Below are 26,475 nucleotides of genomic sequence, written 5' to 3'. Positions count from 1 at the left end.
AAAACCTGACTGGTTAGCAGTTTAAAATCTTCCCACAAATTAAACATTAGGCCCAGATACTCTTATAGACACATGGTCATTCAGGAAAAAAATTATTCTAACTTTACATAAATTTTTTCAGAAAACAGAAAAGATAACCATCCCAATCTCATCTTCATGAGGGTAGACACTTAAGATAACAACCAGATCAAGACAATATGAAAAAATTATAGACCAATCTTACTCAAATATGAATGCAAATATCTTAAGTACTGGCCATCCAAATTCAGCATTGTGTGTGAGTTGAGTATGTGTGTGTCTGTGGGGGCAGGGGAGGGGAGAGAGAGAGGAAGAGAGAAGAGAGAGGGAGAGAGAGGGAGTGGGAGAGAAAGGGACAGAGGGGGTAGAGGGGGGAACAAAAAGGATGAAATTAAAATGCTATTCACAAATATTAATGTCTAGATAGATATCTAGAATATATAGATAACTATACAGATAATTCAAACATTACCAAGAGAGTCCTCTGAGTTCAGATACCTTAGTAAAGTTGCAGACACAACAGCTGACAAAAGTCAATTGCATTTCTATACATCAGCACAGAGAAAAATTTTTTTTTTTACTGGGGATGTAACATATAACATGACGACTACAGTTAATGCTATACGGTACATTTAAAAGTTGGTAGGAGAATAAACTCAAAGTTCTCATTGTAAGGAAAAAAATTGCTTAGTAACTATATGAAGTGATGGATGTTAACTTATCCAGATAACCATTTTGCAATATACACATATGTCAAGTCATTATGCCGCACACCTTAAACTTCTAGTGTTGAAAGTCAATTGCATCTCAGCACAACTGGAAAAAAAAATTAAATCTCTAACAAATGATATCCAAGACCCTAATAGAGAAGTTATAAAAACCACTGAAAGATATTTTAAAAGATTTAAATAATCACATGCTATCATTTATATGAATAGAAAAATCTCAGCATCATTATGGTGTCAGTTCCCCAGAAACGCCAAGTCAATGCAATATTAATTTCAAAAATCCCAACAGAGATTTTTGTGAAAACCAATGACATTTAAAAGTTTCTAGGGGGGGCGCCTGGGTGGCGCAGTCGGTTAAGCGTCCGACTTCAGCCAGGTCACGATCTCGCGGTCCGTGAGTTCAAGCCCCGTGTCAGGCTCTGGGCTGATGGCTCAGAGCCTGGAGCCTGTTTCTGATTCTGTGTCTTCCTCTCTCTCTGCCCCTCCCCCGTTCATGCTCTGTCTCTCTCTGTCCCAAAAATAAATAAACGTTGAAAAAAAAATTAAAAAAAAAAAAAGTTTCTAGGGGCGCCTGGGTGGCTCAGACAGTTAAGCATCCGACTTCCGCTCAGGTCAAGATCTCACGGTTTTTGAGCTCGAGCTCCGCGCTGGGCTGTGTGCGGACAACTCAGAGCCTGGACCCTGCTTCGGATTCTGTGTCTCCTCTCTCTGCCCTTTCCCAATTGTTCTCTGTCTCTCAAAAATAAATAAATGTAAAAAAACTTTTTTTTAATTTCTGAAGAGGAGCAAAAGACCAAGAGCCCTGGCAATTCAAAGAAAGAGAAGACAGGGATTTGCCTTACCAAATGCCAACACTTAAAGCTCCACTAGGTCAAGACAGTGTGGCACTGAAGCAGAGACAGACCGACCAGTGAACGACAAGAGAGGACCAGTGGGTGTATTCACTGATCCAGTGCCTGACACAGGTGGCACTTAGAAACAGGTGCAGAGCTGGCCTACTTAAACAAGTGATATTTGGCAGACCAGCCCGAAAATAAGCTATAAAATGTGTTAACACTGCCAAATTGGGCTCAGTTTTGATGGGTTTAAAAATAACTGCTAGAAATGGATGATGGGAATGGCTGTACAACAATGTGAATGCAACGCATGCCACTGAACCTACACTTAAAAATGGTTAAGATGGGGCACCTGGGTGGCTCAGTCAGTTGAGTGTTTTACTCTTGGTTTTAGCTCAGGTCATGACCCTGGGGTCACGGGATACGGCCCCGTGCCGGGCTCTGCACTACGTGTGGAGCCTACTTAGGATTCTCTCTTTCCCTCTCCCCACTTCTCTCTCAAAAATAAGAATAAAAATAATGAGAATAAGAAAAATAAAAAATAAATAAAAATAAAGGGGTGCGTGGGTGGCTCAGTTGGTTACGCATCTGACTTTGGCTCTGGTCGTGGTCTCAAGGTTTGTGAGACTGAGCCCCGCATTGGGCTCTGCGCTGAAGGTGTGAAGCCTGCTTAAGATTCTCTCTCTCAAGACAGATACCATATGGTTTCACTCTTATGTGGATCCTGAGAAACTTAACAGGAACCCATGGGGGAGGGGAAGGAAAAAAAAGAGGTTAGAGTGGGAGAGAGCCAAAGCATAAGAGACTGTTGAGAACTGAGAGCAAACTGAGGGTTGATGGGGGGTGGGAGGGAGGAGAGGGTGGGTGATGGGTAATGAGGAGGGCACCTTTTGGGATGAGCACTGGGTGTTGTATGGAAACCAATTTGACAATAAATTTCATATATTAAAAAAAAAAAAAAAAAAAAGATTCTCTCTCTCTCTCTGCCCCTCCCGTGTTCTTTAAATAAATAAATAACATAACATAACATAAATAAAAATAAATGGTTAAGATGGCAAATTTTATGTTACGTATATATTACCACAATTTTATATTTTTTTAATTAAATATATTTTTAAAAAGTAGTTTTGCCAAAACCGGTGATTCATCTGCGTAAGAATGAAACTGTACCCATATTTCACCACCTGCAGGGTAAAGATTAAACAGTCCTTAAAACGTTAAGATTTTTTAAAGAAAATTCAGAAAAATTTCCTTACAGTCCTGGGATAGGTAAAGATTTCTTATGACTCAAAAAGTAAAAGCCGTAAAGGAAAAGACGGATAAATACTTATCTATATTAAAATATACCATAAGCTGACAGGAAGAGTTTATCTTCAACGCACATTTAATATCCAGAAATTTAAAGAATTCCTAAAACTAAATAAATAACTGAACACACAACCTTCCCCTTCAACAAAACAGCCAAACTACAAGAACAGACATTTCACAGCAGAGGAAGCTCAAGTGGCCAAGAAACAGGTGAAGAGACACATTACCTCATTAGGACCCAGAGACCTGCAAACGCAGATGCCACGTGTGCCACTTAAAATCCCCAGGCTGCGAAACGTTCAGATGCAAACAATACCAAACGCTGGGGACACGGTCACCACAGACCGAACGGGTGTGGAAAGTGGCACGACCATTTAGCGCCACTGGGCAGAGCTGAAGAGGGAGCCAGCCTACCTCCCAGAACTCTCATCCCCAAACATCAGGCCTACAGAAGCCCGCTCGCACGCGCACCAGGAGACAAGCAGAGACTCAAGCACAAAGCACTGAGAGAAAGACACCAGACGTGGTGGTAGAGCATATGCTCCATTCAGACAGGGTTCAAGAACAGGCAAGACTAACCTGTGGTGACAGATGTCCAAACAATGGTGGCCTGGGGGTGGGCACGGATGGGAAGGGGACAGGAGGGGACTTTCTACGGTGATGAAAATGATCTCTATTTGGATGAGAGTGTTACATGAGCGCATGCATTCATCAAGACTCACTGAACTACACGATTAATATCTGTGCACTTCCCTATGTGTAAATTCTGCCTCAGAAAAACAGAGAGAGAGGAAGAGTCAGCCAATGCATCTTCCCAAGGGGAACCATTTGTTCCACATACTTCCCCAGCAGCAATTTGCACACAATTGCACTCTTAGCACAAATTTATTTTTTCCACCTTAAAAAGAGTGGGCTTAAATTCTTTTCATGGCAACATATTTTAGCAAATTCAATCCAAGATATGGTGAAGTATTTGAAAATAAGGCTCCCCGGACTTCCCCATTCTGAATCAACTAAGTGAAAATACTGGGACACACACAGAAAAATTAAAAAGTTAAAGGCTGAATAGTAAACAGCAGTTCAGCTGCATGACTTTACATGCAAAGGCTAAAATTTCACAAATGACTGCTTCTCACTTTTCTGCATTAATCAATGTGGATATATGTACACAATCAATCCCAGCAGCAAGTAATTCAAAACTTATCTGGTACCACCAGTTCCTTTCCCCATAGCTCCTCCCTGAAGGAGATAAAGGCACCAATCCACAGTTTGAACAGGAACTTCCAATTTCCAGCCCAACCTGTTTATTGGGGGGTGTGTGTGTGTGATCAAACCTAAACTCTGTTGTGTCTAAACTTCCCACACTGCACACAAAAGCCCAGTCAGAAAGCAGACACCAGTAATGTATTTCATACCTGTCTTTTCTGGGATTGCTATATGCCTCTTCAATAAGCTCCATTTTGTCCAAATCCTTCCATTTGCCTCTGTCCAAGAACTGCCATCGATATGGCAAATGGAAATGAACTTTATTGCACTTATCTAAAATAAAAATATTAAGAAGTAAGACATCTTGGCAATACATAGCATGACCCAGGCCCATGGTTCTCAATGGGGGTGGTAATGCCCACTGACCTGGGAACATTTTGGAGATCTGTGGGGGCATTATTTTTAGTGCAGTCATACCTGAGCATCTAAATACTGAAATACTGTGTATTTTATTATACGCACTTCTGTTTTACATCTCCCCTTTTAATAGGGCGTTACATCAATTTTTAAAAATACGTATGTTGGCAGGTAACATTACATTTGAATTTCATCTCATGAGCAAAGAAGCTGACCATGAAAAGGTCAATCAGACTGCGGGAGGCAGTGTGATCACCCATTATCACTATACATGTAGCATGTGGACAGGTAGCAGTCACACTAAAAACTGAACCAGATTCATCTCTATTAGAAACCCATCCAAACCCCGACGCATCTGACCACAGGCAGGTCAGCAGTGTGGTTCCAGCCTGCTTTGATCTTCTGGCTGCTAACATACTCACCACCTCGACACATCCCCACATCACCCCTGAAGGTATTTATATACACTGCCCTGCCCCTGCCAAAACATACAAAATGGCCCAGGTCTACAGTTTCAAGCCAGGTGCTCCCCCTACATCTTCCCTGTGCACCCTGGGACCTCTGTCACTCCTAGCACATTCTGCCTGCCTCACCTTGGCTCATGCCAGCCCCTCACCTGCAATGCACCTGACACTTTTGTTACTTTTCAATATCCTATATGAAATTCTGGTACATCCCCACCGAGGAAAGGCACACTGGAAAGAAAAGCAGCAGCAATCTCTTTGCACTCTGATACAGACCTACTTCCAAGGTATATGTTATTAGGTAGAATGATACACAAAAAGGTGCAGAACGCCTCTACTTGAGTAAAAAGGTAGAAAAGAAAAATGAGAAATTCTCTAAATACATATACATACACATATTATTCCTTGCAGAGGGGAAGTTGGTAGCCAGGGACAAAGTTATGAGGAAAGACTTGTGTTGTTTTCTTTTGAAGTTTGAACCACAAGAATATATTCCAAAAAATTAAATGTCTAGTTAAGTGGGAAAAGATACAAAACAGTGTGTACAGTGCAACTACGTGAGAAGCAAACTGATCAGACATATATACTTGTGTACATATAAAATCTTCATGGAAGGATAGTCAAGGAACTGGTAATAATGACTGCTTCTGGAAGGGATCTGGGTGCGAGAAAAAAGAGGTGTGAGGGAGACATTTCTTACTGGCTGTCCTTTGTACATTTTTAACTCATCTGTCAAAATATTAACAATGAGGCATGGCTAATTTGACACTTGAAAAAAATTAAAACTTTCTAAAATTGTATGCAGGCTTTTCAGACATATCTCAATGCCACTTCCTTCCCACAGGATCTACAAAAGTTACCTTGGTCCAGGAGGACCATGGAGGAAGGTGGGCAGGCTGCCTGAAGGTATCAAAGGCTAGGCCTGATGCCAGGCAGACAGGACAGACAAGAGCACCCAGCCAAGACTCAGGGAACAAGAGACACCTCAACCCAGGAAATCCCCTCCAAGTTCACCAAGGCTGGATTCAGCCACTCTGGGGACTCAGGACATCCTGACTTGTCCAGAGTTACAGCGTGGACAGCTCATACCAAGCCAAGAGACCTCTTGGACTCTACCAGGGATATGCACAATACAGTAATAATGAAGGGCTCAACCTGGATAGGTAAGAGCACAGCTATGGTCCAGAGGTCATAACCACATAAGATTTCCTGTTCCCTCCCTGAAGGGCACGAAGGGAATGATCAGAGTTAGGAGCATTCAGTCACTGCACCTATATACCTCGGCTCAGGTGAGTCCTGGACAGCCTGAAGACTCTCTCCTTAAGAAGATCCCCTTCAAGGAAGGCACACCACCTACCACCCTCCAGGCTGACACTTCCTTGGGAAGGACACAGGGGCACAGGGAAGGCTCTGTGGTCAAAAGACTGCAGGCCCAGGCTTCCAACTCTTAATGTGAGCTCAACGTGAAGACCATATCACTCAAGCCTAAGAAAAGAAGGTGCCATACAGGCCACTGCAGCCACAGTGGCTGGTTACAGCGGAGTCCCAGTTGATGAGTCCCCTTCTCTGCCACATCTTCTCTGGTCCTCCTGTCCCCTTTCTCGATTTCCTCTCCCTCCTTCTAACGTTCCCCTCCTTGTTGCGGCATTCTAGAATCTAGGCCTTCTGGAAGGTAAGTCGCAAAAACAAATTAATTTGGCAAAGTACCATATCCATATCCCCTCTCTCCCTACATCACTTGAAATGATAGACCAGAGAGAAGAACAAATTGAAAAATGCTGGAAAAACAGTAATCAGTGCTATCAAAAGACCAGAATTATTGAAGAATCCCTAAGAATATGAAGGACACAGAATCAAACTGAGGGAGATAAAGAGAGAGAAACCCCTGCAAGATATGAAGAGATCTACCATGGAAGGGGGAAATACTGGGGAGAGTGGCCTAAAGAGTTACACGTAATGAAAGGCAAGAAAGACACCTTGCCACTCACAATGAAACTAAATGGGACCCACCAGAGCAGGAACTCCCTCTGTGCATTGCTTGTGCCCAGCAACCTTGCTATTTGTCCCACAGAACAAGTGACTGTGAACGTAAGTGCTGGAGAGAGACAAGCATGTAAGAGGGCCATCAAAGCTCCCACCCCATTCCAAGGATACACACTAGCAGCCCAAGCCACCGCACAAAATGTACTGCCCCTTCCTCATTAAGCCTCGATCAGAATCCACATCACCAGCAGACACTGAATTCTGGAGTAGATAACCACGAGTCACCCCACATGTGAGGGAGACTAACACAGACAGGAAGCTAACTCACACAGAAGAACCAATACCAGGGCACCTGGGTGGCTCAGTCAGTTAAACGTCAGACTTGTGATTTTGGCTCAGGTCAAGGTCTCATGGTTCATGAGATCAAGCCCCACATCAGGCTTTTTGCCGTCACCACAGAGCTTGCTTAAGATTCTCTCTCTGCCCCTCTCCTGCTCATGCTCACTCAGTCTCTCAAAGTAAATAAATAAATAAATATTAAAAAAAACCAATACCCAAGAAATAATTATTAGAGTATATAGATTAATAGCTAGACCTCAATTTGTAAAAGTGAAACCGATAAAACTCGGGGAAAAAAAACATGGCGCCATTTTCAGAGGCTTGGAACAGGCAAAGATTTTTGAGACACAAGAAAACTATAAAACAAAAAAATACTAAAATCCTCACTGATATTAAAACTTTTATTCCTCAAGGGGCGCCTGTGTGGCTGAGTCAGTTAAGTGTTTGACTCTCGATTTCGGCTCGGGTCACGATCTAACCGTCATGGGATCAAGCCCCGTGTCAGACTGTGATGAGTGTGGAATCTGCTTAAAATTCTCTCTCTCTCTCTCTCTCTCTCTCTCTCCCTCCCTCCCCCATCCCTCCCCTGCTCACGTGCTCTCTCCCACCCTCTAAAACAAAAACAAAACAACTTTTATTCCTCAAAAAAAAAACCATAAGGAAAATGAACATTTGTAACTGACAAATCACTAAATTCTACTCCTGAAACCAATATTATGCTGTATGTTAAGTAGTTAGAATTTAAGTAAAATTTTGAAAAAAAGAGAAAAAAAGAAAAAAATGAACATAAAACCACAGACTGGGAGAATTTATTTTCAATACCTACATCTCACAACCACTTGTATAAATAATACACCAAATCCTCACAACCCAATAATGAGAGATCAAACCATCCAATTAAAAAATAGGCAAAACAAGGGGGCACCTGGGTGGCTCAGTCAGTTAAGCATCAGCCCTTGATTTCAGCTCAGGTCAAGATCTCAAGGTTCTTGAGTCTTAACCTTGCACTGGGCTGTGTTGACACTGCAGAGCCAGCCTGGGATTCTGTGTCTCCCTCTCTCTCTGCCCCTTCCCTACTCACGCTTTCTTTCACAATAAATAAGCTTTTTACAAGTCACAAAAGACTATGTATTATATGATTCCATTTACATGAAATAACCAAACAAATCCATAGAGACAGAATGTAAACCTGTAGTTGCCAGGAGCTGGGGTGCAGGAAGTATGGGTACAGGATTTCTTCGAGGATCATGAAATGTCCTAAATATTAACTGTGATGATGGCTGCACAATTCTGTAACTATACTACAAACTATTAAATGGGTAAATTGTATGGTATGTGCATTACACTCAATACCTCAATCAAGCTGTCATAAAAAAAATCAGAAAATTTAAACAGATACTTCATTGAAGATATACAAATGGCCAGTGAGTACATGAACAGAAACATTCAGGGCGCCTGGGTGGCTCAGTCGGTTGAGCAACTGACTTCAGCTCAGGTCATCTCACAGTTTGTGGGTTTGAGCCCCATGTCAGGCTCTGTGCTGAAAGCTCAGAGGCTGGAGCCTGCTTTGGATTCTGAGTCTCCCTCTTCCTCTCTGCCCCACTCCCACTCCACGGTCTCTCTCAAAAATAAAAACATTTAAAAAAAAAACGTTAAAAATCATTATCATCAGGGAAATACAAATTAGAACCACAATGAAATATCACGACTCATTAATTATAATGGCTAAAGTTTAAAAGACTGGCAATACCAAGTGTTAACAAAAACAGAGCATCAAACTCTCATACATTGTTGGTGGGAAGGTATACCCACCAGTGTCTTATAAAATTAAACACACACTTATATACGTTCCGGTAATTTCACATCTAGGTCTTTACTCAAAAGAAGTGAAAACAGGGGTGCCTGGGTGGCTCAGTCAGTTAAGCATCCAATTTCAGCTCAGGTCATGATCTCACAGTTCATGAGTTCGAGCCCTGCATCGGGCTCCGTGCTGTCAGCTCGGAGCCCAGAGCCTGCTTCAGATTCTGTGTCTCCCTCTCTCTCTCTGCCCCTCTCCTGCTCACACTCTGTCTCTCAAAAATAAACATCAAAAATAAAATTTAAGTGAAAACATACACCCACAATAAACTTGCACATAAATATTTATAAAAGTTTTATTTGTAAAAGCCAAAAACTTGCAACACCTCAAACGTTCATCAACATATGAATTGATAAATTGTATTCAATCCATCCAACAGAATACAACTCAGCAATACAAAGGAGCAAACTACTGATTTGCCAGCATGGACAAATCACAAAAACATGCTGAGTGAGAGAAGATAGGTACAGTAGAATACATGCTGTATGATTCCATTTATATGAATTTCTAGAAAGGGCAAATCTACAGTGACAAAATGCAGATCAGAGACTGTGTGAGGTCAGGAAATTGGGGGGTGAGGATTCACTACAACAGGACAAAGGGACCCTTTAGAATAAGGAAACTCTTCCATTACCCCAATTGTTATTACCAAAACTCAGTGTATACTTAAAATTTTTAAATACTTAAAATGTTATTGTGTGTAAATTATATCTCACTAAAATTGACTTTAAACACATACATGCACATATGATACATATTTCTTGAGCTAGCATTCCATTTCCAGGAATCTAGCTATGGAAATACCTATGTGTACTCAGATGCTCAATGGAACGTCACTCTTACTGGACACTACAGTTGTTTTTCAAAATAAGGTAGACGCACACATACCAATGTAGAAAGAAATCTTCAAGACACAATGTTAAGTGAAGGAAGCAGGTTAAATAATACCTATCACATGTTCCCATCTGTTGAAAAACATGCGAAACAAGTATCATAACCACACGGCACGTGTTTACCTTTGGGAAGGGCTGAAGGAGGACTTCAGACTTTACTCTGTATTATTGGACTCTTTCACAAAGTGAAAGTATTCCTGAATTGCTTGGGTGGCTTTTAAAGACTGAAAACAAAACAAGAAGTTTGGTGGTTGTTTTTTAAGAGCAGTCACCGAATTTGAGAAGGAAGCTTTCTTCAGTCAAAACCCAGGACAGCAATAAGAAGAAAACAAAGCTTTAGTAAATACAGACAAACACGTACACACAAGAATTGCTACTTGTGATAAAAGAGGGACCATGGAGAGAAGGGGCACCTGGGTGGCTCAGTCAGTTCAACGTCTGACTCTTGGTTTCGGCTCAGGTCATGATCTCACGGTTCATGAGTTCCAGCCCTGCATCAGGCTCTGCTGACAGTGTGGAGCCTGCTTGGGATCTGTCTCCCTCTCTCTCTGCCCCTTGTTCCCCAGCTTGCTCGCTCTCAAAAAACAAACATTAAAAAAATTTTTTTAATTAAAAAAAAGAGGGACCATGGAGAGAAACCCCCAACTTAAGTTCTTATTCCCCAAGAGCACACACAGGCATCTCCTCCTCAGGGAAGGCCTTCCGGGTTTCTGAAGCATTTCTAAGTCTACAACCTCCCTTTATAAGGGACACTGATATTTGTTTCCACTAGACGGGGCATCTGTGCAGGCCTGTGACCTCCCTCATGCTAAGGTGATCAAGGGTCAACACTTGACACTGAATGAACCAGTTACATTCCCCAAAACTCATCTACAGTCTGATTTCAAGAAACTCAATTCCTACCATCCTCAACTCCCCAAGAAAATCGCTTCAGAACTGGTTTGGCAAAGTGCCACACCAGCTCACCATGAAGAAGGCCCCAACCCTCTCTGGATGGGGGAGAGGGCCCTGAGGGGTGGCCTTAGGGCAGAACTCTTGAAACACATAGCAGCTATTCCACCTGCAAGCGGATGAAGGGGATTCCTCTGACTTACCTTGAAAGCTACAACTTTTCCGGATGTGGTACAAGCAGATCTGATCATTCTCCTCCTGGTTAGCATTGTTTGAGGATACACAACCTGAACTATCTCTTCTTTCTACAAGGAAACACCACAGAGATGTATCAGCATCCACCACAGCTTCCAGTGTGGAGTCAGAGTAGTTCAAGATACAAAGGACAGAAAAGAGCATTCACTTCCCTGCATAAGGCAAAAGTAGGCGAGGTAATCTCACAAAATCCTATGATGTTCAAGATAAAACGACCCTCAGACATACAAGTGGACCCCCTCTCTGCTTTTTAGGGGAGGAGCCAGGGAACCCAAAGCCACACAGTTGCTTGCCAAATCCAGGACACCATGGAGAGGCTCTTTTTTCTCAGCTCTATGCTCCCAATTTTAATATGAAACCTCCTTAATAACTTGACATTAATTGCAAGAATTTTAACTTAAAACAGGCATGGAGGGTATTTCAGAATTTATCTTTACTAGTGCTCCAATGAGACTTTACCTAACAATTACATTTACCACCGCACCCACCTACCATAATACAAGAAAACAAAACTCATTCGCAAACCCTCTCTATTCAGTATCGCCTGTTAATTACGTTACTCCTTTTCCTTTTTCTTTTTATGGGCCCTTCAGACATCCACAGGGTGGGCCTCAAAACCCACACCTTTGGGGCCTTGGAAATAACCTCCCTTGCTCCCCAAGGACAAGTATCCTTCCCTCCCTTTCTAAGGCCATAATCCACTTGACACTCTTAAAAATCTATTTAAAGCAAAACCTGTCTACATCTAGCTTCCTACTATTGAAAGAAATTAACCCAAAATAACGGGAGGAAATGTAAAGAAAACACATATATGGCAAGGACAATTTTTAAATATCAAAATCAAGTGAGATTAGATGTTGGGGTGCCTGAGTGGCTCAGTCAGTTAAGCGTCCAACTTCAGTTCGGGTCATGATCTCACAATTTATGGATTCGAGCCCCACGTGTGCTGACACCTCAGAGCCTGGAGCCTGCTTTGGATTCTGTGACTCCCTCTCTCTCTGCCCCTTCCCTCATGCTCTGTCTCCAAAATAAATAACCATTTAAAAAAAAATTTAAAAGATTAGAGTGTTAAGTGTGTTTGCTGGTAGTCCTAGCAACACCTAGAACTGATATTTTAGGAAGTGGTCTATTAAAAATCCTAGATGCCACTATAGTTAGCAAATTCCTTTATTAAAAAAAAAAAAAGTATACTAGCATGCTCAATCACTCACCAAATGCCTGCATGCCCACTATGGACCAGGCACTGTCTAGGTGCTGAAGACGAGCAGCGAACAAAGAAAATTTACAGGGACTAAAAATCCCATTTATTCATGCCAAGAAGAGAGCTGAAATTAAAATATGCTTCCTTGACGGTAGATCAGACCTGTGGGGAATTCATTCAGTCAACCTCAAATGGCATTTGTCTTGCTTGTTCATGGCTAGGATTCCAAGTCATCTTTACAACACCCACTGATGAAGGAATCACCAACTGACTTTACTAAAAGCAGCAGTGAATTGCCCAAAGTCATACATTCCATTAATGGCCAGCTGGAATCTACAGGCCCCAGCCCAGGGCCTTACCAGAAGTGGCCTGTGGGCCTGGAGGAGGAGGGTGCCCTCTGCTGGAGGTGGAGCTCCTATTCTTGATGTCGTGAGCATTTCTGTATATGGAAGGCAGCCTGTTCACCAGATCGGAGTTCATGCCCAACTTCTCCAGTTTCTCCAGATTCTCAGAATTAGAGATATCATGAGATCTCTTACAGCCAGTGCCAAACTTGCATTCACCCTGTAAAAAATACTGGCAGATATGGAGTTTGATACACTGCTTTTGAAAGGAACAAGAGCCGTAGGGTCCATCTCCTTTGTTGTAATGAAGGCAGATCTGTTGACAGAAAAGGAATAAAACAACCAGCTTAGGAAGGTCTCACAGGACACCACCCCACTACTGACCAGTCCACGGTCAGAAGAAGTTCCTCCAGAGATCTGGCCAAAGCTGTGATTCCGTCATCCACACAAGCCACACAGCTCTGAGAACATCCTCCATTCTAGATGGACCACTGCTAACATATGCCCTTGGATAAAACGGGAACTGGATGGACAGCAATGAGCAGAACAAGCCTTTCCATTGGGAAAATCCAAAGAACTTCCAACTGATCAGAGCTGCTCCCTTCCCAGGAGACAATTCAACATAACTCACATAGCAGGAGGCTAACAACCCATATGCTCCACCTACACCCTTCCCCCACTGACTCACCAACTCTCCCTAAGCCAGGCTTCTATCTCCCTTCTTTCTGAAATTCAAGGTCAAAGAGGCTCTGAGCGTTTAAAGCATCTTAGAGAAGGCCAAATAGAGCCCTTTCGTTTCTCAAGAGCAAAGTGAAACTCAGAGAAGTTCACTGGCTTGCCCTAGTTCACTGTCAGCTATCTACATCTGGCACACGCAATGTCTGTTGAACTGCGTCGTTGGTAAAGCTGGGACTTAAACCTGAATCAACTGCTCCTTCTCTACATTCCAAATTCCTAGAGACCACCAAGGGCCTACCCACTCAATTCATACACTGAGCAAAAGATAGAAAAGCAGCAGAGGGCTGCAGAACCCAGACTTAGATACGCAGGGACCCCACTCGGGACAGAAGCCCCAAGGGAAAAGGCTAGAAGAGGCTGGGCCCTAACCTTGATTTTGCCACTTACAAGACGCCTGACCTTAGACAAGTCACTCACCAGCTCTGAATTTCAGCTTTTAATCCCTAAAATGGGAATAATGCTACCTCCATCCTTGGGCTATTATGAGGATTAAATGGGAAATATACAAAGTGGCCGAGACAATGCCTTGGAACGTAGTGGGTGCTCGATTCATGGTGGTGGCCCCAACTGTTCATCTGATAAGGGGACTAGCCTGAGAGCAGAAGGCCTGGCAGGAAAGCTGCACTGGATCTGAGTTTATGGTCACAGTTCCGGTTGCCGGCACTGTGCTCTAAAAACCACCTGCATACCCCAGAAGACAAGAGGCTACACACTCCAGACTGGTCACCTTCGGATTCATTTTTTTATACCACTGACAAGTTGCTCACTCCAAAACATTAATGTCCACTCTCCAAACACAACCCCCCACCCCAAGTCCTTCCTGTGATACCAAAGGCTGCATGGATCAGTCTCTACTCACCCATTTCTCCTTCTCTCCTCTCCCAACCTAAATCTAAGCTGTGCTCAGCTACGTGCTGTCCCCCGACCGTGCCAGGTTCTGTCCTCTGTGCCCCCCTTCTTCCCAGACCTTCATCCTTCATTCACCCTTCAGCATTCAGAGCAGGCACCGCCTACCCCAGGATGCCTTCCCAAGTGCCCCAACTGCCTGAGGCCAGAGTGCTCACTTCTATCGCAGCACCTAAAATAGCACCTTACAATCACACACTGATTTGTCTGTCTCACCCAGTAAACTTGCCTCCTGGAAGGGCAGAACAGGGTCTTTTATCTCTTTATCGGCAGTGCCTGACCCGTAGTGGTTATTCAATAAAGGTTAGCTGAATCAATAGTAATTTTCAAAAAGGCAAGAGAAAAGTTACTATCTATTACGTAGCAGTCACTAAGCCACAAAGCACCGTTCTCAAATGAGTGGTTTTAACTGAGTAATATGGAAGCATTTTCATTAAACCAGGTCAATCTAATCTCTGTAGCCTTATCCCAGAGAAAGTGCCAGAACATCCCATAAACCTGTGCTAGCCACAGGAACACACCACTTACTCAGCTCAGCTGCTGCCCTCGGGAGCCACTACCTGATTCACACAGAGACCATGCTCCCACGGGCTGCTCCTAGCCAACAATGAGCTACTTTAGCTCAGAACTTCGTAATGGCCAAGCAGCAGCTTTCTTAGAACTGTGCTCCAGTCAGGGTCTCCTCCTGGAGACCCGGCCTCCTTCCTTCCCCCTCTCTTGCAACATCACTGTCCAAAGGCTCCCCACCTCCTTCTGCTCACTCTCCACTAGATCTCTTACACTTCTAATCCCATCTTGGCGTCTGCTTCTTGGAGGGCCCAAGATAGTACACGGCCATTACAAGGAGGTTCGGTTAGCATCTGAAATGCATTACGAGCATCTGAAATGCACATCAACTAAAGGTCAAAATTCCCTGGGTGCAACTGATTTAGTAGAGAGTTCATCACCTGCCTGTCAGCATCTCTGAAAAATTTCCTCACAGAACTCCTGGGTTTGGCAATAACACATGGTTCCAAGTCCTGCTAGACAGAGGAGCAGGCTGGAGTCTCTTATCCCCTCATCCCCATGTAAGGAACATCCTGTTGCAGCCACTGGCCAAACAGACTCCCCCAATCTCATGGAAGCCCTGAAAAGGAGATACCGGCCCAAATGACACAGAAGGAAAGCAGGCCTCTAGACGGGGCAAGGTTGGCCCAAGGTCACAGGTCTAGAAATCAGCAGAGCCAGGAATTCAATCCAGGTCTCCTTCAAGTAGATCCCTGTGGTCACTCTGGGGTCCTTGGCTCCTCTTCTGCCACAAGATTTCCTCTCTCCCGACCTCTGGCTTCTCCCCCATCACTTGCATACATACACACCCCCTCCTGGAACTCACCTCTGGCAAAAGCCAGGGGTCATTCTGAAACAAAAGCTGGCAGAGCTCACTGTAGCTGAGGTGGTCAACACCGTGAGTTCTCAGCACACTCAGGTTGTGATCTGTCGTCAAGCTGTGACTGTTTCTACAGTTCTTCCTGCAAAGAAGTAGAGCTGGTGTCACGGTTCAACTGCGCCTCCCCAAAATTCTTAAGTTGAAGCTCTAACCCCCAGTGACTGTATTTGGAGATAGTTTATAAAGAGGTTGTTGCGCTGGGGGGTGGGGGCCTAGTCCAATCCAACTGATGTCTTTATAAGAAGAGAAAATTAAGATACAGATGCACACTTGTGAGGACACGGGTAAAAGACAGCCATCTGCAAACCAAGGAGAGAGGGCTCAGAAAGAAATCAACCCTGCCAACACTTTGATCTCAGACTTCCTGCCTTGAGAATCGTGAGAAGTTTCTGTTTAAGCCCCAGCCTGTGGCACTTTGTTATGGCAGCCCTAGCAAACTAATAGAGCTAGTAAAATCAGTCTCGAAGATAATTTTTCAGGCATCGTTCTTGACATTGCTTAGGAGCATCAGAAAAAAACCCACATGTCTATGCGATGAAAAAATGTAATGCTTATTCACAAAGGAAAAGGCATTACCTTGCAAGCTCGAGGGCCTAGGACGGCACTTCTCATCAATATCTGGTAAGAATGACAGTGCCATCCCCCAAAGAAGAGTTGCAGTATGACAGACAATGAGCACTTAGCAGACACTTGAACACTGGTTGAATAAATGAGTGTGGACACCTATGGCTATAGGTATGTGCACAGACACACTCACACCCTGAGGCTCAGGCCTCTTCTCTGCTCTCCTCCTCCGTTCTTTCCACTAACAAGCCCTGGCTGAACATTCACTGTGAGCCACATACTGGCACCACGCCCTGATGATCCAAACACTTCAAATGATTTCCCAGGTCACCAGGACCCGGAAGAGTCAGGCAAACATCATTTGCTTTACTCAGACTCTGCCAAACCTCACGTGTTTATTGTGAGCATCTCAAAAGAAAACCCAACCTGTGACTGACTCCCCCAAACCTGCACCTTTCACAAGCTCCCCAGCTCAGTAAAAGACCACTTCCCTCCTTCACTGCACAGACCGACAACCTTGGAGTCATCCAGACTCTTCCCCTTCTCTCCTCTAGCGGAAGTAACAGATATGGAGAGGACTCTAAAATGGCATGGTCAGCTGTGCTGAGAGTACGTCTATGCAGACGGGAAGGGCACCTGAGCCTGACAGAAGCACTCAAGGGGACAGTGCCTAAAAGGTGTAAAGCCTGGGCCAAATATTTAGGTTGAGGAACCAGGCAAGAAGAGGAAAACATTCTAGGCAAACTTGGTGCCGCCAGAACCAAATATAGCTAATAATTAGGATAGTGACGGCAGCAATAGCTACTAAGACTTGAGCATTTATCACAAACCAGGGATTTCCTGAGGTTTTATCAGTTAAGTCATTCAGTCCTCAACAAGTCTATGAGGTAGGTGATATTATCCTCATTTTGCAGATGAGGGAACTGAGACACTGATACAAAGTCACCTGCCCAAGATCGTGCAGCTAGCAGGGAGTGCAGCCAGCTTGAAACAAGGCAGGCTGAGGCTCTGGGCTGATGGCTCAGAGCCTGGTGCCTGTTTCCGATTCTGTGTCTCCCTCTCTCTCTGCCCCTCGCCCGTTCATGCTCTGTCTCTCTCTGTCCCAAAAATAAATAAACGTTGAAAAAAAAAAAAATTAAAAAAAAAAAAAAAAGGGGCGCCTGGGTGGCGCAGTCGGTTAAGCGTCCGACTTCAGCCAGGTCACGATCTCACGGTCCGTGAGTTCGAGCCCCGCGTCGGGCTCTGGGCTGATGGCTCAGAGCCTGGAGCCTGTTTCCGATTCTGTGTCTCCCTCTCTCTCTGCCCCTCGCCCGTTCATGCTCTGTCTCTCTCTGTCCCAAAAATAAATAAACGTTGAAAAAAAAAAAAATTAAAAAAAAAAAAAAGAAACAAGGCAGGCTGGTCTTGGGGCTGTGCTCTTAACCACGATGCTTACTGCTCCTCAGCAAAGGATGAAGTCAGGGACCTGGGACCCTTCCCAGCTGTGACCAGTGGGCAAAAGCAGGAGCCATGATCTATTTCTGAAACAGCGGACCCTGTGGTTCAGGGAGACAAGCAGAGTCCCAAAGAAAGCATAGAAAATGCAGCCAACAGCACCCACTCTCCCTTATGTGACCCGAAAGCAGTTGAAGAAGGAAGGTTCAATTAAGTGTCCTGTGTGAACCGCATGGAAAGTGGAACAGGGGAAGAATTTAAAAGAAAACTCAGAATCATCTAGGCCAACAGATACCAGACTCCCAGATTTCCAAGACAAGTAAAAGGCAACCCCCATCCTTGGGAACTAGCTGAGAAAAGGGCTGCCATCTTTATTTCACCAAATACAGACGTTAACAAGATCCACCAGTTACCCCATCATTAGATCCACCCATCCACCATTTATTACGTCCGCCTTCTTCTCCAGCTACTGCTCCTCCTTCTCCCCTGAAGTGACCCATCCACACCAGTCCCTGAGGGCCCAGTTTGCCCAAGGTTCCACCGTCAGCCTCCACCTCAGACCTGACCCGCTCCTGGGACCCTGGGACCCTGGCCATGCTCTCCCAGGCTGCAGACTTGGAGAGCTGCCCCTGGACACACTTCTGCTCTCTCCGCCAATAAGAAAGCAAAGTAAGAATCATCCCTCAGTCAACAAGGAAAAAAGAGAGGTATGAGTCATCCCTCAGTCAACAATAAGATAACAGCCATCACCTCTCCCCCATCCTGTCCCCACACTCTCACCAACTCCCCATCTCTAATTTCTCACACACACACCCTCCCCTCTTAAGGCCTTAAGCTGGGGGTTGGAATATTCTAATCTAGGTATTTCTCAACAGCTGCTTCCCAGGGGCCACATTTCCCAGCTCCCCGCCTCCCTCGCATCTAGACATGATGGGGGTCATGAGACATCCTGTGGTCCAGGGGACAGATGGAAAACTGTCCACCCCTTCCAGACCTGGGAAAACCTCCCCCCAACCCTCCCCTGTCCATCTTCTCCACCTGCTCCCCGGAATCCGAGACCCAGAATGGCCTAAAAAGCCATGGGCCAAGGAGACAGAGTCTAGGTCAGTCGGCCTGGGTCCCTGAATGACTGCATGGATCAAGACCACTACCTCATGCTGTCTAGTGGACCTGACGGGAGCAAGAAAGAAGTGAAGCCAGAAAAAAAAAAAAAAGAAGAAGAAGAAAGAAGAAGAAAGAAGAAGAAAGAAAGAAAGAAAGAAAGAAAGAAAGAAAGAAAGAAAGAAAGAAAGAAAGAAAGAAAGAAAAGGGGGAAGAAAAGGAAATAAGGAGAAACGAATTCTTCTACAGAAGCGGACTAGCTTCTCAACAGGGGCACGCATTTTCTTCCCCCCCAGTGCCACGGAGGCCACTGCCGGCTTGTAAAGCAAGGGAGCAAAAGCTGAAACAGGCTTCCGAAGATTCCTTCGCTGCCGGGCAGAGAAAGCCCTCGGCTGTGGGGCCCCTCAAAGGTCGCCCTGGAGACCGGGCGTCTGGGGGCTCCGGAAGCCAGAGGCGGCTTTTTCTCGCGGAGAATCCCCCACCCCACCCCCCGCCACCCCCGGGCTGTCGCAGCGGGTACCGCGCTCCAAGTCCCTCTCTGACACTGCAGGAGCCTTGGGGACACCGCTTCACCCGGAGTCCCTTACACAGCACCCGGTATTCAGCAGGTGCTCAATAAATGTTCGCTGTAGAGAATTAAGGGTGGGGAGAGGCCAGGGAACGGACGCCCCCCGGTCTCCCCAGACTCTAGGAGGGGCCCAGGGCGGGCTGGGACAGAGCAGGGTCCCCCGGCCCCGCCGTCGGGCTCCGGGCGCGGCGCTTACCCGGCCCTCATGAACTTGCAGGCCCCGTAGACCAAGAACTTGCAGAGGTGCAGCTGAGCGCACAGCCCCACGCAGCCCGGCTTGGGGCTCTGGTACGCGCGGCACAGGCGCAGCGCCGAGACGGCCACCACGACGCGCTGCGCGGAGGCCGCCGCGCCGCCCGCCCTCGCTGCCACCGCGAAGCGACCGCGGTCCCGCAGCAGCCGCTCCAGCGCGTCGTCGCCGACGCCCTCCCGCAAGCGGCGCCGCAGCTCCTCCAGCTCCAAGGCGCCCCCGGCCGCGCACAGCACCTGGGTCACCTCGCCGAGGACGCCAGCCTGCGCCATGGCCGAGGCGGGGGCGCGCTGCCCGTCGGAGAGCTGCTGGCGGGACGCGGGCGGCGGCCGGGGCGGACTGGGCGGGCGGCTCCCGCGGGGCTCAGACGCCAGCTGGAAAGGAAAGCGAAAGCGAAAGCTCCCGGGGGCCCGGAAAAACGGAACCTGTGCCGCCTCACCACGCCCACCGGCCCGCAGCTGAGGGGGCTCGCCGCCTTCCGGCCTCAGGGCTCCCAGCTGTGCGCGGCCGCCGGGCCCCGCGGCCCGCTCCCCCGCTCCGTCGGCAGCCGGGGGGCCCCGGAAAGGGGCTCTCCGGCGCTCCAGAGAGAAGCAGCCTGGTCCTTCCGGGCAGCGCCCCGCGGCTCTCGAAGCGCCTTCGCCTGGTGGACGGGGGCGGAGATGCCCCGGCCGTGCGCAGCCGCTCGCCGAAGCCCCGAGCATTTGGAAATCGCGCGGCGGCCGGCCACGGGAGCTCTCCGCTCGGGCTTTGGCCGAGCAAACGGGGACGCCGCCCACCTGGCGACCGAGCCCCTCAGCCTGACTGCTCCCGACGGCGCCGGGCCGTATCCTACACCACGTGACCGCGATCACGCCGACCCGCCGCGCGGCTCGGGCGCTACTTTCTCTTGGAGCCGGCGCGATCCGCGCCGTTCTGGGCGGCGATCCCGCCGTTCTAAGCTCCGAAGCGTCTGTCTTGTGCGAAAGCAAAGCCATTTCTCCTCAGCCCTGCTCGATAATACAGTGACCGAGCGCTTAGAGACCGCTCGGAGTCCCGGCACACTCCCGGGGGGGGGGGGGGGGGGGGGGCGGATGGAAAGGTGAACTGTTGGCGCCCTTTGGCAAAGTAGTCCCTCAGCCCCTAGTAAAGTTTTGAAGATGCGTGACCTTTGACCCAGCAGTCTGTCTTCTGAGAATCTTCTAGCACTAAAAGGAACAAATTCCACATATGAATGAAAATCTACGATATCGGTGTTTCTCTGATTTATTTCACTTAGCTAACTTGACAGTAAGCTATATTAAAATAAAAACAAAAAATAAAATGAACCCTCCTAAGAAAAAAAAAAAGTAAAAGCAACAGTAAGTTCTGGTGAGAGTGTTTGGCGGGGGGCGGGCGGGGAGGAGGTATGGTGCTGGGAGCAACGCAGGGGATCCTTGTCCAGACTCTTTGTTACAGGACTTCAGCAAGCATGCATTAAATTTCTACAGACCTAGAAGGACGTCCGTGACGTGTTAAGGGGGAAAAGCGGTACAGAACCGTTTAAATCAATAGCGAAAAGAGAACCTATTTGTGTGGCAATGTGGCTGTTTTTGAAAGAGCAAGGAGAAGGCTCAGGAAGGACACACACTGTGCCAAAGTTGGCTGATGAACACTGGCGTCGGGGAGTATGCAGTAAGGGGCACTAGGAAAGTGGGAGAAAAATGAGGGACGGGAAGATTGCAGGGGAAGGAAACTTAGGTACGATGTTAAAATTCTCCATATTACCGCAAAACGGTAAAAACCTGTTAAGTGTGTGGATGGTGAGTATAAAGTAACACGCACAAATGAATTAGGGGGTGAGGGGCAGTTATCGCTTGGCTTTTAAATGTGGATTTCGTGGCGCCTGGGATTTAGTGGCTTAGTCCGGGTAAGTGGTGAAGTGTTGGACTTGGGCTCAGGGCATGATCTCCGCTAGTGAATTCCAGCCCGCACTGAGCTCTCTGCTGTCACCGCAGAGGCCGCTTCAGACCCTCTGTCCCCCTCTCTGCCCCTCCCCCTAGCTCATCTCTCCTCTCTCTCAAAAATAAAATAAATATTAAAAAAATAATAATAAATAATAAAATAAATTTGGACTTTAAAACATCGTGGACAATTTTTTAGGTTTAATTCTTTTTTTTTTTTTATTTTTTTTCAACGTTTATTTATTTTTGGGACAGAGAGAGACACAGAGCATGAACGGGGTAGGGGCAGAGAGAGAGGGAGACACAGAATCGGAAACAGGCTCCAGGCTCTGAGCCATCAGCCCAGAGCCCGACGTGGGGCTTGAACTCACGGACCGCGAGATCGTGACCTGGCTGAAGTCGGACGCTTAACCCACTGCGCCACCCAGGCGCCCCGTAGGTTTAATTCTTAATTTAAAATTCTAATTTTTAATCGTGGTTTTAATATTGTTTTGCGGTTTTTTTTTTTTTTTTTTTTTTTTAAAGGAAGGATGACAGCAGTGAAAATGGTGGAGTAAGGACCTCAGAAAGTTTGCCCTTCCAGGTGAAAAACTGGCCAAAATGGCCCAAATCCCTACTGGAAATTATAAAGTTTTGCAGCAACTCATTTAGCATTTAGCCAAGAAAAACAGCTGAGGGCCTCCCCGTCGAAGCTCGATCTCAGGGATCGTGAATTTAAGCCCCACGGCTGGGTGTAGACTTTACTTAAATAAACAAACAAAAAAAAGCAACAGCTGAATCTAAGTTGAAAACATCAAACTTTGTAGCACTTCAACTTCCCCTAGTCCTGTCTTCTCCTCAGTCCTTGGCGGCCTTGAAAGCTAACAGCCCACACTGCTGGTACCAGAGAGGGCAGAACAGGGCTGGAGCTGTTTCCAAAAGTCCTTGTTAGACTTGTCCACTGGTTCCCTGGAAGACCTTCCTGAAAACACTTGTATTCATTCGTCCTCACTGTAACTAGCCTAGTCCTAATGGCTTCTCCTCAACGGTGTTTGTTCAATGTTTTAACATAACCACTGACTGAGGCAATGGATAACAGTCGAGGCAAACAATAAACGAATCAAAAGCTTAACAGGAAAAGCTGAAGGATGAGATGTCCACCGGGGCTTTGAAAAGCTCCAATATATTTCTAGGAATCTAGAAGGCCGTACACATGCCACCCTGATTCCTTCCCACAGAAGTCACGATAAAGACTCTTGCCCGCATTTTTCCCACTCCCTCTGCCCCCTTGCCAGTGTTGGCGGTGCGTCCCTGCGTGGCCCTGCAAGGTGTGCCCGCCTCCTGTTTCTGGGGACTTGTGAATATAAAAACATCTCCCTTCATAACAGACATTTCCCTGTGTGTGCGTCTTACCTGATTAAAACAAACCCCTTTTATTTTTTTTTATTATTTTTTTTTAATGTTTATTTTTCAGACAGAGAGAGACAGAGCATGAACGGGGGAGGGGCAGAGAGAGAGGGAGACACAGAATCGGAAACAGGCTCCAGGCTCTGAGCCATCAGCCCAGAGCCCGACGCGGGGCTCGAACCCACGGACCGCGAGATCGTGACCTGGCTGAAGTCGGATGCTTAACCGACTGCGCCACCGAGGCGCCCCTAACAAACCCCTTTTAAAACACAAGTCACGAAGGGTTTTAAGATAGAAGAGTTTAGAAGATTCCTTACTAAACATCCACGCGGAAGATGCCCAGCCTGCACTTGGATCTGTGCGTCTGGCATTTGTAGATGAGGTCAGAACAAGAGCTGTGAACATATAGATGGCTAAACCCACAGGACCGATTAGATCACCAGGTAGGAGTGTAAACTGAGAAGAGAAGTCCAACGATCTGCCCCTCTAGAGCTGAGAAGGCTGAGAGAGAGCCGCCTCTGAGGTAGGAGGAAAACCAGAATTAGGGAATCAGGAAAGCCAAATATTTCAATATTTCAATATTTCAAGAAAGGATGATCACCTACGTTGAGTGTCATCAAGAGACTGAGTAAAAGAGGGTAGAGAAATGTTTTATCCATTGCTGTGCAACAAACCACCCCAAAACTTAGGGGCTAAAAACAGTGGCTCCGTTTTCATGATTTTGTGAGTCGACAGAGCTCAGTGGGGTAGTTCTGCCTCACACAGTATAACCAGTCATTCCTGGGGCTGCATTCAGCTGGGAGCTCAGCTGGGACTAGAACATCCAAGATGGCCCCTCACCTTCTGGGATCTGTGTGACTGCTCATCACTTAGCAGTCTGTCCCAAGCTTCTTTATAGTGTGATGGGTGGCAGAATGGTTAAGGATAAAGACTGGAGTGGGTTGAAGTGTGAATGGGCAGTGAGGACATGAAAACAGCAAATGGAGATAGGGTCTGCAAGAAATTTTGCTGTAAAGGGAAACAGAGGAGATGGTGGTAACAACTAGCCTTACTTACTAGAGGAAGGAGGGGGGTGCAGGGTCTAGGAAGCTTTTTGTCCATATTTTGTCCTGAGGCGGTCATAACTAATGCATAGTTTCATTCTGTATAAACTACCCAGTGGGGAGATGGTTGATGTCAGGTGAATCGTTGATTTGGGTGGGGAGAGGGGCGATTTGAGGACAGCATCCAAGAATCTGGCTTGGGCAACTGAATGTTGGTGAGGCCACTCACATAGAAGCCTATTTGCGATTCAGCGTGGGAATTTGGGATCAGATACCCAAGTGTAAGGTGTCTCCACCAGGTGGAGTTGATCTGGAGTTGGGGAACCAAGCCTGGATGAGCTTGTGTTCTGCTGGTCCTGCTCTTGACCAGGCTCCTTACCAGGAATCGGTAGAGCCCAAAGTCTCTGCTGGGCTCAGCATACTTAACACGCTCATCCGTGGCCAGGCCAGCTGCGTTATGACTTGTCTTCCAAGATGAGCCCTGCCGAACTCCTGAGCAATTCCCTTTCCGAACATTACACTGCCCAGGAATTCAAGCAGAGCGACAGCACCCTTGAAGGGTCCTGCTTCAAACCTCTGAAAATAGTGCTCTGTGGAATCAAGTAATTTTTAGCAAGCTCTTTTTCCTTGTGGGTAGAAAAAAAAAATCCTTCCATAATTATGTACCACCCAAGTAATTTGTTTTGTGGTTTTAGACATTAACCATTACTGTTTAACCATTGCCATAGCTCCAAAGCAAGGCACGCCTATATAATATTTACAAAGCAACTACAATAAAATTTAAAGTTTTAGGTTCTATGTGAGCTATATAACCCGTTTATCTCATTAAAATCTATTCCGTCTTTTTTATTATTGTAAAGAAACTTCAAACACCCATTTTTATACTATATTGGTGAGTTTCCACAGCTCTTAATACTTGAGACAGAATTCTACAATTGTATTAGGTTCTTTTTTTTTTTTTTATTTTTTTTTTCAACGTTTATTTATTTTTGGGATTGAGAGAGACAGAGCATGAACGGGGGAGGGGCAGAGAGAGAGGGAGACACAGAATTGGAAACAGGCTCCAGGCTCTGAGCCATCAGCCCAGAGCCTGACGCGGGGCTCGAACCCACGGACCGCGAGATCGTGACCTGGCTGAAGTCGGACGCTTAACCGACTGCGCCACCCAGGCGCCCCAATATTAGGTTCTTTTCCCATTGTTCTGCTTTTTTCTTTTACCCTATCTCTTCCCACCACCCCCCCACCCCACCCCCAACCATCTCATCCCACTGGTCGAGAGAGAGAGAGAAAGAGAGAGAGAGAGAATCTCGGTAAAAAGGACTGTGTTTATGTTTATTCAGTGTATTTTAGTGAGATTTGTGCTAAACCCTGGAATAGAACACACTCAGGCTGGTAGTTCGAACAAAACAAGGAACAAAGACACTGCAGAGCGAGAAGAGCCTCAAGGGAAGCAGGGACGGGGCAGAGAGTAGAAGAGGAGGGAGGAAGGGCTCCCTGGTGACCTGCTCTGTGTCCATTCAGCGGCCCTGACCCGTGTGCCAAGCCCCACTTAGGCGGCCAGTACAGCAAGAGGGTCTGATTTCTGAGGGGTGTGATAGCTACCCCGGCGTGAGTAGTGTGTTCTTGGGCAGCTAACCCATACCCTGTGGTGGAACCCACTTGTCTCCTATAATTTCGAATTTGACAAGTTATTTGAACTAGGAAAAAACAAAACAAAACATAAACCCGAAGCGTCTACAAGTTCCCAGCCTCAGAATCTCCTATTCCCCAGGTCACCAAGCACCACTAACACGACATGCTTTATGCCAGACACAGATAGACCTCAAGTTCCTTATGTAGGGCAGCTTCTAGAGTAAATGATTAGGGGAAGGTCAAATACTATTCTTACTGTTACCAAGAATCTGTCCCAGGTTTTATTTGCCTTACAGAAAAGTGTATGGAATTTACACGTTACTTTCTATTTTTAGGCCTTCATTTTTTTCTTTTTCCAACTCTGGCATAGAAGGGATGACTTCACAACACATCAGAATTAGAGCTTTTACAGAGTGTAAAGGGTATTTCTGGGTCCGAGGATGGGAAGAGCCCAGGAAGGAGGGATGGAGAACCTTCCTGGAAGTGAGTGAAGATGAGGACCTGGGGACCTGGATGGTAAGGAGTTTTTTGGTGGTGGGGGGGAAGCTAGACTCTGGAAGGCAGGCAGCCGGTCTTTTCTCTCTCTCCTTCCGTACCTGGGCTGGCCCACCTACAGGGTGGAGGTGCAGAGGGCGGCAGGAGAAGCTTCAGAGTGGGGAAGGCGGCGGCACCAGCAGCGAGGGAGGCAGCTGAGCCCTCACAGGGGCCACATCCAGGCCCAGGAAACGGCGTAGACACCGGGCACAGCCCCTACTGGGACCCTCGGG

At 46.5% G+C, this 26,475-nt stretch overlaps 1 protein-coding gene across 1 annotated transcript in view; it reads right to left on the bottom strand.

Annotated features, from left to right (window-relative positions):
- The window catches only part of PARP12 (poly(ADP-ribose) polymerase family member 12), a 39,734-nt gene extending 19,626 nt beyond the window's left edge, over positions 1-20,108 (bottom strand). Inside the window, exons 1-5 of the mRNA XM_086688765.1 lie at positions 19,675-20,108; positions 15,758-15,893; positions 12,757-13,057; positions 11,145-11,246; positions 4,306-4,429 (exon numbers count right to left, since the gene is read on the bottom strand). Of these exons, the coding sequence (XP_086544891.1) occupies positions 4,306-4,429; positions 11,145-11,246; positions 12,757-13,057; positions 15,758-15,893; positions 19,675-20,000 (989 nt within the window). The 5' untranslated portion in view covers positions 20,001-20,108. The remainder of the gene's footprint in view (positions 1-4,305; positions 4,430-11,144; positions 11,247-12,756; positions 13,058-15,757; positions 15,894-19,674) is intronic.
- Between the last annotated feature and the right edge of the window lie 6,367 nt (positions 20,109-26,475).

The sequence above is a fragment of the Puma concolor genome, chromosome A2 (assembly GCF_028749965.1).
Source record: "Puma concolor isolate L17-30 chromosome A2, mPumCon1.1.hap2, whole genome shotgun sequence".
Taxonomy (NCBI): Eukaryota; Metazoa; Chordata; class Mammalia; order Carnivora; family Felidae; genus Puma; species Puma concolor.
The sequence above is the reverse complement of the archived record's forward strand: the minus strand, read 5'-3'. Positions and strand labels throughout refer to the sequence as shown.